The 12490-nt window shown below is 33.5% G+C and overlaps 1 protein-coding gene across 1 annotated transcript in view; it reads left to right on the top strand.

The window, feature by feature from the left end:
* Nucleotides 1–12490, top strand: part of CSMD3 (CUB and Sushi multiple domains 3) — a gene marked incomplete at both ends in the record, with an annotated part of 827299 nt that overhangs the window by 788807 nt on the left and 26002 nt on the right. The window contains 5 exons of the mRNA XM_084229760.1: nucleotides 311–487; nucleotides 6797–6976; nucleotides 8550–8723; nucleotides 11167–11340; nucleotides 12273–12346. Of these exons, the coding sequence (XP_084085886.1) occupies nucleotides 311–487; nucleotides 6797–6976; nucleotides 8550–8723; nucleotides 11167–11340; nucleotides 12273–12346 (779 nt within the window). The remainder of the gene's footprint in view (nucleotides 1–310; nucleotides 488–6796; nucleotides 6977–8549; nucleotides 8724–11166; nucleotides 11341–12272; nucleotides 12347–12490) is intronic.

The following is a 12490-nucleotide window of genomic DNA, read 5'->3' on the forward strand; positions in this document are numbered from 1 at the left end:
CCTTCTCTGAAAGATTTTGTGGTACCCAAAAGCAATATTCTCTGGTAATTACTGTGTAAAGTTTCACAAAATCTACCAACAAAACCTTTAAAAAAATAACTGTTACATGATTTTTCACTCTGGTAATTAAACTAAAAAAAAATCAATATAAATTCATTTTAAAATTCAGCCACTTAAAAAAATTAGTTCAAAACTTATTTTAGAAAAAAAAATTATAGCCCCTCTCCATAATGTGAGACATTCATTGTGTCATTAACTTTTTGAAAGTGTTTTTTAATTGCACCTCTTAACCATTCTGCTTTATAAATAGCTGTACAGTGTGGTAACCCAGGAACAACAGCCAATGGCAAGGTGTTTCGGATTGATGGCACGACATTTTCTAGTTCGGTTATTTACTCCTGCATGGAGGGATATATCCTTTCTGGACCTTCAGTTAGACAGTGCACGGCCAATGGAACATGGTCTGGAACTTTGCCTAACTGTACAAGTAAGTTTATTATCAATATTTTAAAAAATCATTAGTTATATGAGGGGCCTCTCTGGTGGCGCAAGGGGTTAAGCACCGCTCTATAAAGCAGTCCGCAGCCTCTGCAGGACTAGTTCAATCCCTGGCCTGCCAGGGAGCAACCCACATGGCACAGCAAACCTCTCCTGACTCACCTGCTGCTCCCTTCAGTAGTGTATTTCAGTCAGTCTGCCTGTTCTTTTCCCCACCCTGTCTCTGGTGAATCCTTTCACTCTCCCACACATCTGGCCTGTACCCCAGTTCTTGTATGCATAAATAAATAAATCTTAAAAAAATCATTAGTTATATGAAAGATATTTATAAGTATACAAATGTGCAGGTATGTGTGTGTTTTGTAATTATTTAATCAATGCAGGGTTTTTAATACTTATTTGACATCTCAGATTAAAAATAGTAGTCATGTTATGGTTAGAGTATAGACTAGTGACTTTTAAAATCTGTTCATTCACCAAGGTACTAAATTGGGGAAAGAAGGAATCACAGAAAATCATTGCTATTAAATATCCTTTAACAGTATTTTAAGAATAAAGATGACGTATCAACTGTAATCAAGATTAAAAGCACAAAGGATACAGTTGTTTTGCCAGTTTCACATACCTCAATAACTGACCTGATTTAAAAAAAAAAAAAAAGCATACTGTTAACTTATGGGTACTTGAAAATTTTTTAGGAAGTCCCATAGTTGACTTACCCTCTTGATATTTTAAAAATAATGCCTTTATAGATTTTGCATTATAATAAAGTATTATACTTGAAGATATTTTAAAGAAATTATTTAAATTCCTATATAAAAATTAATACCTGGTTATGAATAAAATAAATTTAACCAAAAATAATGCATTTATTGGAAAATTATGGTTGCTTATATTTATTAAGAAGTGTTGCTTCAAAGCTGCCCACAGCCTCTGCAGCGCCTATTCTATCCCCGGCCACCAGCGAGGGTCCCACATGGCGTGCAGACCTCTCCTGACTCACCTGCTGCTCCCTCAGCAGTGTATTTCATCAGTCTGCCTGTTCTGTTCCCCTCTCTGGCTCTGGTGAATTCTCTCACCCTCCTGCGCTTCTGACTGTACCCAGTTTGTGAATGAATAAATAAATAAATAAATAAATAAATAAATAAATAAATAAATAAATAAATGAAGTGCTGCCATGGAATTATATAAGTACTAAAATTTTATAAAGGAAAAAACTATTTAGTGTGTCCAGAGACTTAAAGTCATTGGAAATTGTTAAAGCCTCTGTAGTAAAAGAGACTCAAGGGGCACTAATGTAGTGCCTTTTGTATTTTTTTTTTGACAAATTACAGATATTTTTACTGTAGGAGGCTGCTTGATAAAATAGAGCACTCAGTGAATGGCAATTAAGTCAACTCATATTAAATTTGTAAATGAGGAATATATTGTTTCCAGGACCCAGAATGTTTTTGAGCATATTTTAATGCTGTGTTGCAGAGGTCAATAGTGCTTTACAATGTCAGTGATGGAGCAGGCTTTGACTACCCTAATAAAAATTGAGCTGATATGATAGCCCTACTACTATGTATAGACTGTGCTCTCTCTCTCTCTTTGTATTTTCTTAAATAATGACTTAAAATGAATCTACTCAGAGGAAGATAGCATTGAATTAATATCATAGCTGTGCTCCTGGAGAAAACTGATTATACTTACTTATATCTTACCTGCAAAGGTTGTGTTAATGTCAGTTCTGTTGAGGTAGCCCACATATATCGTGTCTCTTCACAGGGAGACAAAATGTTGCTCGGAAGCTGTTGAAATAACAACCAAATAGAACATATTAACCAAATCTATTTTAGCAAGATCATTTCCAGTTCTTCATCGAAGCCCATAAGAAATAATACCCATGGCCCTTGTGCCAAATGTTGTTACAGTTTTTCTTTTGGAATATTTCTTTCCCCCATGTTGGCAGTTTCCTCACAGGTGGATCAGTACTCTGCTAATACTCAAGGATTTCTCTCTCTAGATCTCCAGTGAATGTCCTCTCTGGACCTCAAAATTACAAACTCTATCTACATTGTTCTCTTTAGACTTTCACATCCATCTTTTCAAGTTAGAGTCTGTTATACTCTTCAGGGCTTTATCCTGCTTGTACCACAGCCTGGAATCTCTCTTGACGCAGAAAGACAGAGAGAACACATAGAACTAAACTCATTGGTTTCCTGTCCCTCAAGCATCACTACTTCTGTACCTCACGTTCATTATTTTGAACAAAGTCATACACTCAAACATTATGCACACACTGGCAAAGGAATTCTATGTGTTCAGAAACATCCATAAAACTGATGAAGCCAGGAGTAAATAAAAGATATTTGCCACCAACAGGCAGACCATAACAGTGTCCTGACTTTATAATTCAAAGTGATTTTCAAGATGTTCCCATCCTGGGAACATCTTGTGTCTGTTCTTGCAACCAGAAGTCCCAGGACAATACTTATCTAAATACTTGCTAAAGGAATGAATGGATATGTGGATGGAAGAATTATGCATTTTTTGGAGTCCAAAATGAATGGCTAAAAATATTTTTTTTTTTTGCATTGCCTGACTATGTCCATAAGAAGTTTGCCACAGAGAAAGGAAAATTCTCTCGGTTGTTTTTTTGTCATTTTAATTTACATTAAAACTACATTTGCTTTTACATTGAAAAAAAATAATAATTCAAAGTGATTTTCTCTGATGTTCATACTAACAGAGGACATCTTTAAACTAAACAAAAATAAATACAAATTCACAATCACAAGTTTTGTTTTTTTCAGCACAAAAGTACTTCATAGTATTCATCTTATGGGATTTTTACTCTTGTTCTCCAAAAGGCAGAGCTTCCTCTGGCACTAAGAGTATGCAGGAAGATACAATCTGTGTCAAGACAGGATTTGTCAAGTGGAGTTAGGGACTGACTTTTAGCTCTGAAACAATATATGTTTGTTTTTTCCTTGAAATTTTATTTTGAACACATCAGGACTTCTGCCTCCAAAATGATCAATGCCTTACAATGTAAAGACCTTGTCATATGGGACAGTGAATATAAACTTAGTCAGATCTGGTTAATGAAACTAAGACATTTTTTCCAAATAACAAGCACCAACCCTGAGATTTCCAAAAGATTTCTTTCCTGTAAAGCATTGGTCAGGGAGCTAGCCTTACTTGGGGAAAACTGGGGTATAGGCCAAGGTAAAGCAGTGTGAAGTGAAGCTAAAATGTCATCAGAAACTCCTCAAGGAAAGCTATTCCTTGGTATGGTGATTCTCAAATGAGTGAGTTTGCTTCCCATAAGACATTTAGCAATGTCTAGGGATAATTTTAACTATTACAGTGCAAGTGAGGGGAATGTGCTGTAGATATCGAGCAGGTGTAAGTCAATGCTAAAACCATCTCTAATGCATAGCTCAGCCCTCCACAGTCAGGAATCAATAGGTCACAAACTGCAATAGTGCCAATGTCAAGGCTGAAAAAACCAACATTACTGAAATCTTGAAAGTAAATCAACTTTTTATTTGAAAGATTATATAAAATCAGAAATGCTGTAAATCTATCCCAGGCTTGAAGCTAGAAATTGGGCAAAGTACATTTGTAATGGTACTTGAGCAAGCATGGGCATTGCTGCAGTGTCTCTAATAGGAAACAATGGGGTAACTCAAATATCAGTTCACAGACATTTGGCTACACAAATTATATTGCATGTATATCCACGTAAAGGAATATTATGTTAAGAATAAGTTGCATGTATCTCTATCTCATACAAAAATATCCATTAGCTATTGAATGATAAAATGAATTATGTTATAAAACTGTGGGTAACATGATTATTTTATTTTAAATTGCATATTTATATTGCTCATTTAAGTTAAAGGGGAAAAGTAGTTTTAGAGCAGCATAGATAGACTGGAATTACCAAAATTATGTTTTTTTTTTAGTACAGAAGTTATGTTTAGATTTATCATAAATGTTGCCAAATGTGCATCTTTTCTGTGATAGAAGGTAATGAGAATACCTCCTACCAAAACAAAGTCAGACCTTAAAACAATTTATGCATTTTTTGCAAATTTGAGCTCTTCATTCCTTATGTAATAATTCACTCATTTATTTTTTAAACAAATTTGTACATATGTGCTTATGATGAATCATGCTGTAGGTGAGGCTCTGAGGAAACAGGTGTAGAAAAAAGACAAAATAGCTATCTTCATGGAGTTTATTGGTTCATGTCTCTGTGTGTGTTTGTGTGTTTGTGTGTGTGTGTGTGTATGAATGTATGCAGGAGAGTATGCCTGCACTCTCTCTGTGTGCTAAGGACTTTTGTGACCTAAGAAAAGATTTCTTGCAAAATACCACAGCACCCATTGTTAGTGATTGATGTCTCTGAATTTTACAGGAAAGCCCTTAAGAGTTACTATTCTAAGGTTTTGCTTGAAAAGACCAAAAACCTCTTAAGGTTGCTGTAAACAAGCTGGTGGTAAATGAATTGACTTTTGAACAGGTGCTGTTTACAAAGGTTGTTGCTATTGGAAACAGTCTCTGAATGGCCTTTGGTTCATTAGGAAACCACTGAACAAATCCTTCTGAAGTTCTCAGGCTTCTCATTCATGCCACTGCCACTGCCACTACATGCAGAACTTCTCATGCCTCTGTAAAATGAACTTGCTTTTGGTGGTTACATCTCACTGAGCTCATGTGACTTTGACAATATCCGCCGCTGTTACTGGCCAGGATTTTAATTCAGTCTGTAAAGTGCTGCCTAGAAAATTAAGTTTTGTATGTGTTCTTTTTAATTTTCCTCTTCAAAAGTTAGGAATCAAAAAAAAAAAAGTTAGGAATCTAGGCGGAATATTTTTTTTTTTTCTTAGCTCTTAGCTGCCAGAAAGCTTTTAGTCAGTGCATTCCTCAAATCATTCTTAAGCTATGTGCCTCAAAACAGCAGTGTTTTTTGTTGGTTTCATATAATCTCTGTCATGCCTTGTTCTTAAATATTTAAAAGTATTCCTTTTTTCTATGTCATCTCAATTATTTTTTGAAAGATTTTGGGTATTATAAATGATAATATTAGGATAATATTAGGATAATAGTATTTGTAATCAGACCCAGCCTTTCAGGCCATGAGACCAGTATGATTAATAACACTTCATGCTGAGAAGATTCCTGTGCTTGAGATTTAGTGCTGTGTGATAGCTCTCTCAAATTCTGCATTAGTTTTACCCTTAAACTGGTGTTTTGTGATTGAAGTTCAATGGGATGACGGAGTGTGTGCATGTGTGTGCATGCTCAGAGTTCGAACCACTGCATACTCACAGTCTGCTCTGTTCTTCCCTGTTTTCCTGTGATAGGTTACAGGTCCCTTGCTCCCCACAGCCTGAAACCCCTGGCTCTGCTTTGCCCATTTCCACCCCTGCTCTGGCTGATACCCTCCACCTAACAATTGCTCGTCATTGGCAGTGCGAGGGTCATATTGTTATTTTGGGGGCTTGGGCACAAGCATGGGTGAATGTGTGCATAGAGACTTGGGGCAAAAAAAAAGACAGAACTATCCCAGTTTTTGGATGGCAATACCAAAGCATCTACCTAGCACTTGATGGAGTACATTTACTCACCCTTCCATTCAAGAAGCAAATGGAAACGGTAATTTCTTAGGTGCTTGGTTTGGTGATAAAATAATGGAAATGGGAAATGGATATCACTATTCCTAACTGTGGCATTTTCACTTTGAACCTGTCCCACAAATAATGTATCTGTATCTGTATGTGATAAATTCACATTTTAAGATTTATTCATTCTCTTATTTATGCAATAGGTATAGTCTTTTTGTTCTAGCATTGTTTTTATTTAAAACTATTATGACATCCATTTGGCTAACTCTGTGCAAAAATATATTAGTTCATCAAGCCTGATAAATTAGAGATTAGGTAGCCATATATCAAATAAGACTTCAAATATTATGTTAGAAATCTTGACTCTGTAGGATGGCTTCTCTGTGAACATACAATGCAGGTTTAAAAAGGTATGTACAACATAATAGCATATTAACCTAGCTTTCTCACAGTCTAAGTGACAATTTCTGAACCATATGCATGAAATCTGTCATAAGTATTCTTCAGTATAATCAGAAATTATCAGTATGTGATTTAAATATGTTTGCTTTATGATTAAAAATGAACATAATAACAAATTTCCCTACTTATATATTAAGTGTGCCATATGCTTACTACTCTTCTCTATTAAATATACGCCACATTAACCATCTGCTCTTCTAATCCAATACTGATAGTAATCAGTTGTGGAGACCCAGGTATACCAGCCAATGGACTGAGATATGGAGATGATTATGTGGTTGGACAAAATGTTTCTTACATGTGCCAACCAGGCTATACAATGGAATTGAATGGCTCCAGAATAAGGACTTGTACAACTAACGGCACATGGAGTGGAGTAATGCCAACATGTAAAGGTTTGTTGATTTCTTCAATATTTGTAAGTGACAACCATCACGTTATTTTATTTTTGATGTACACATCTAAGTAAACTTAGAAAGTTTTTTTGTATTTAGTTTCACTTTTACTCTGTTAATGGAAAATAACTTGAATTTTTATATTTAAACCATATAAATAATAATACATAGGATTTAAAAATATTTCAATAAAAATATTATTGTAATGACAATGAACCTTAATGGAATCAAAACAACAGATATACATGTACTCTGATATGTAGTTGCCTTCATTATTTGTCTAGATTAATGGATAATTTTAAAAAGAATATAAACTTGATGAGTTATAACTTTAATTTCCTGGCCCACTTGGGTCAAGTCATTCAAGAATGAGGAGGAGAAAATCTTTCTATAATTTGAGAACAGTCAGCCTGATTAAAGAGATTTATTTTTTTCTTAAAGAAAAGGAAAATTTGTTTATTTAAATAATGTAATCTAGATTTGTTTTGTCAATATAGGCATAGATTTACTATTCTATGCTATTTTATTTCTAGTGGAAATATTTTTACAATTTTTGCTAGTTGTTCTGATTATTTGAAGAATACTTAAGATGTGATGTCAGAAAAATTATATTGTTTATAGCAAATTTCATTTTAAAAAAATTGAGATTTCTCATCTGGTGTCTGTTTAAATATCTGTGAGTTGACAGTATAATATTTTCCTGACATAATCTAACAAAAAATAATTCCAGTGAGTGTCTGTCTTCTATATTTTAAGTTTCTGAATCAGGTCACTGTAAGTATACAATTAGTATATGAAAGTATTTGAACAGACTTTTTTATATTGTAGAAACTCATATATCATTGATTGTAAAAATGACAATGTTGTATAACTCTAAAAATTAGTGATATATGTTGCTAGTCATTAAAATACAATCATTCCGTATTTTTTAGATTTTGAAGTTGGTACCAATCTATCCCTTCTTCTCTATTATCTTATACAATTCATATTTGCTCGAGGACAACTGAAAGAAATTATAAAATTAACATTTAAAAATGTAATAATGCATTTAAAAATCATACAGTAACTTTAACATATGAATCTAAATGGTCAATCAAATCAATTTGGATATTTTAGTGAGATACACATGGGCTGTATTTTCAGTGTCACAGAATTACTTCCAAATTCCTTGCTACAAATCTGACTCTGTATTTAACTAAACAGCCCAGCTCTTCAGTCTGTCTAAAGGTCATTGAAAAATAATTTTATATAAAACCAATAATTTATCAGTTACAGTATACTAACTATAAGGTCACCCTCTATTTGCCTTCCTTTAGATGTCAGACAGCTTGTTATTTTGTAAGAGAATCTCTGACAATCAGTATCCATTATACTGACAAGAAATAGTTGCATCCTAGAGGGATTAATTCCAGGGATGTTTCAGGAATACTACCAGGAGAATAAAACATGTCACATCATATTGTCCTCCAAAAGGTTAAATTAGCACATATGCTTTTCTAATGACATTGTTCTTTTTTTTTCACACCCAGGATATTTCAACAGCTGTGTCTAATTGCTTTTAATGTAATTGCAGCTGTTACCTGCCTAACTCCTCCCCAGATTTCTAATGGAAGGTTGGAAGGAACAAATTTTGACTGGGGCTTTAGTATCAGCTACATCTGTTCTCCAGGCTATGAACTATCCTTTCCTGCTGTTTTGACCTGTGTAGGGAATGGTACCTGGAGTGGGGAAGTACCACAGTGCTTACGTAAGTATAAATTCCACTCTTAAAATTATATTTTTTCCATTTTCTTGCTCTCTTTGACCTATTTTGCTTAAATATTGTTACTTAAAATTTTCAAATTTCACTAGAATATGAAATTGTTAAGCTCTTTCAATGCATAATTAAAATTCAATACAAAATCTATATTTAATAACATTCAATAGTTGTATTTCATGTAATTCAAATGTTCCTTCTGAGCTGACTAAATTTTAGAATAAGTTACTGTGCATTTTTCCTTTTTTTTAAAAATTATTCCTCAAAGCAGATACCCTCTGAGACTAATTTTAAGTGGAAAATTATCTGTCTATGCAATTTATCTCTGATGAATGTTCCAGTTTACTTCCAGATCTCTTTCCGTAATACAACTCTGTCACTTCTACATGTTCATTCAAATTAAGTTCTTATGGGTATTCACCTTGATACTGATTGTGTTTATACATCTAAAATTACTAAGTAAGCAAGTAAATATTTGTTTGTTTGTTTGTTTTTTAACATTGGTTGTTATATACTATATATCCCAGCAAGTATGACTTTGAAACTGATTTGGAATTGTACAAAACAAAACAAGAGTCAGATTTCTGCTTGACACATACATCCTTATAGGACATAATTTGCCAGGTTCATTCACAGATGTCCAGTTCTATCCTGGTCTCAGTCTTCCTTTACTTCCCAGTGAGGAATAAAGGAGCACTCTCTGTCCCCATGACCTTGATGTTAGGCAGAGTTAACTTTTTAAATTGTTCAGAACTCTCCAGAGTCATCATCTAATTCAGAATAGAAGTGAAATGCCTGCAGCCTCATGTGACTTCTTTTCTCCTCATCTTATTTTATCCTGTTACTACTCCCTCATATACTCTGCTCCTAGCCTTGAATTTCCACAGAGATCTTTCTTGCAACATCAAGTATTCTGTAATGAGGATAGTTATACATGCCAGTTACCTGGAATAATTTTAAATTTATTCCAACTGCCCTGATATGTTAGAGCCCTGCTTTCTCTCTCTCAAAACTGTGTACATTTGGATGATGCATTTTATGATCACTCAATTTATAACCATCGAAGGCAGCATTTGTGGTCATTACTATGAGCTTTATAAGAAAATAAGCTTTCAGGTGCTGAATTTATAAATTTAAAATTTGAGTACACATTTGATTATTGACCAATTATGTTATATATTTTTACTACAATAAAATGAAAACATACAATATAGGTTGTTTTGCCTCAGTTATCTGCTAAATTTGAAACCACATGATCTCATCTCATACCTCACTATCTCATGCTCAATATCTAGCCTCGCTGACTTTTTACTCACTCCAGCATCTTGGGATGCCAGGCATAGGGCTGTGGTATCACTGTTTCTTTATCCGAAATGCTTCCCTGGGATGTCAGCATGACTAAATTTTTGTTTGTTTGTTTGTTTTGTTTTTTGCCCCCAAATCTTATGTAAAATTCACTCCCACCCTTTGCTATATATCACACCCACACACATACAGTCTTGGTCTTCTCCCACATTCTTTGCCCTCATTGGACTTTTCACTTTCCCATATGCTATTGTATTTACTTATTTATTTTTATTGATGGTTAATTTCCCTCAAAATTATATGAGCTCTATAAGGATAGCAATCTTGGTTTATTTACTGATTAGTCCAAGTTCTTACAACTACCTAAAATAGTGTTTGGCTTTTAGTAATTAAGAAATATGTGTTGAATGGCATCATCTGATCAATTTGATTAGAAATCCTGTCAAGTTCATCTCACCTGTGGTTGTTGTAGAACACTGAGATTCTTATTTTTATATATATGAGGACACTGCTGGCCTTTTTTCCCTTAAAAAAACAAAACAAAACAAAACAAAACAAAAAAAAAAAAAACCACTCAAACCTTCTACCCCACAATATTTTAAAGACAAAGGCACCATATTACTGAAATAGGTATTCTGATTGTTTACCAGGATACGATCAAACAAATGACCTGTGTCTTTTATATACATTTACAAAGAGAGCAATGTGGGGACTATAACCCAGATCATTACAATTTGATTCTTTCTGAGCTATTTGTGAATTTCATGGCTTTTCAGTAATATATTACCACTTTGCAGCCTATACATAAAAATATATTTGATTCTGGTCAAACAAAACAAAGAAAATTACAAACAATGTTATAGATAATAATCCAAATGTATAATGAGTCATACATTTGTGTTTCTTCATGTAGTGAACAGCTTTAAAAAAGTTCATTTGCTACATTACCATGGACAGCATGTCATGTTAGTGCAATATTCCATTCAACTGTAGTGTTTCTAGACATTTTACTCTAATGAATCCTAAATCTTCTAGACTTTTTTACTCTAATGAATCCTAAATCTTCTAGACTTTTTTTCTCTAATGAATCCTAAATCTGTGCTATAATTGTCTTTCTTTTCACTTCCAGCAAAGTTTTGTGGTGACCCTGGTATACCCGCTCATGGAAAAAGGGAAGGCAAAAGCTTTATATACCAGTCAGAGGTTTCATTCAGCTGCAATTCACCTTTTATATTAGTGGGTTCAAGTACCAGAATATGTCAGGCAGATGGCACTTGGAGTGGTTCATCACCTCACTGCATAGGTAACATTAATTAAAGGTTGATTGCACTCAGTAATTTTGATATAATAGATAACAGTGGCTTCTAATAGCTTTATTTTCCTATAAACTGTAATTGACTAAATATGAAAAGCACATTCAAAATATAAAAGCATTTAGAAGCACTGGAAATGAAAACTGGTAAAACAAATGATATTTTTAACATTTAAAATTTTCAAAAGAAATACTTGAATTAATTTTCTTATTTATAAGTAAAATGTAAAAGGAAAGCACTTTCAGATAGTAGCATTATTAAATACTAACATTAGTGTAGATCTTTATAGTTAATAAGCATATATCTATTATTTTATCACTATATGTTCATTTATTATTTTATATAATAAATTATCAAAAGACATTAAATTGCTCCATAATATAAAAATACATTGATTGCAAAATTACTCTAAGTACCTTTCTGTAATCCTAAAATTAAATGCCACAATAGGTAAACTAACCAAATTATCTGTCATACAAAGTAGCCAATTCAGAGGCTACCAGATCCTACCATTCTTAGATCTCAGTCTTACACAGTTTTCAGTGAAAACAATTCAAATAGCTAAGAGTTCTGTTTCTGGGAAGAGGGTAGGGAAAGCTGACTTCTTGAGGGGAATATTGGCCTACCTGAGATTTTAATTCAGCAAAGTCCCTTCAGCAAATGTTCTTTGGATGTGTTCTATGTTCATCTTTTTATCACAGTATTGGTTAGATGTCAAGTGTTTTTATATTACAAAAGTTCAAGTTTCAAAAATTGCATAATGTATATAAAATACAGTCTACTTGATATTCTTGCTTTAAAAAGCAGACTTCTTTCCATAGAAATATGCCACTACAATTTGCAATCTTTGTTGGTATGTGTAAAACAAATACACATTTAAACATAAATTTTAAAGTAACATTGTTTTTATTGTTTGGTTTAGAACCCACTCGGACTTCATGTGAAAACCCAGGAGTACCACGGCATGGGTCTCAGAACAATACATTTGGATTTCAAGTGGGTACTTTAAATATTGCCCTTGAGTATAAACAAGATCAAAAGAATTCTTTGTTTTAAGCACTTATAATCCTGTTGGCACAAACAGAATAGATGTCACACATATCTGCATTCATAGACATACAAAGAAAAGTTAACAGGCAC

Source organism: Talpa europaea (assembly GCF_964194135.1).
Source record: "Talpa europaea genome assembly, chromosome: 3".
NCBI classification, from domain to species: domain Eukaryota; kingdom Metazoa; phylum Chordata; class Mammalia; order Eulipotyphla; family Talpidae; genus Talpa; species Talpa europaea.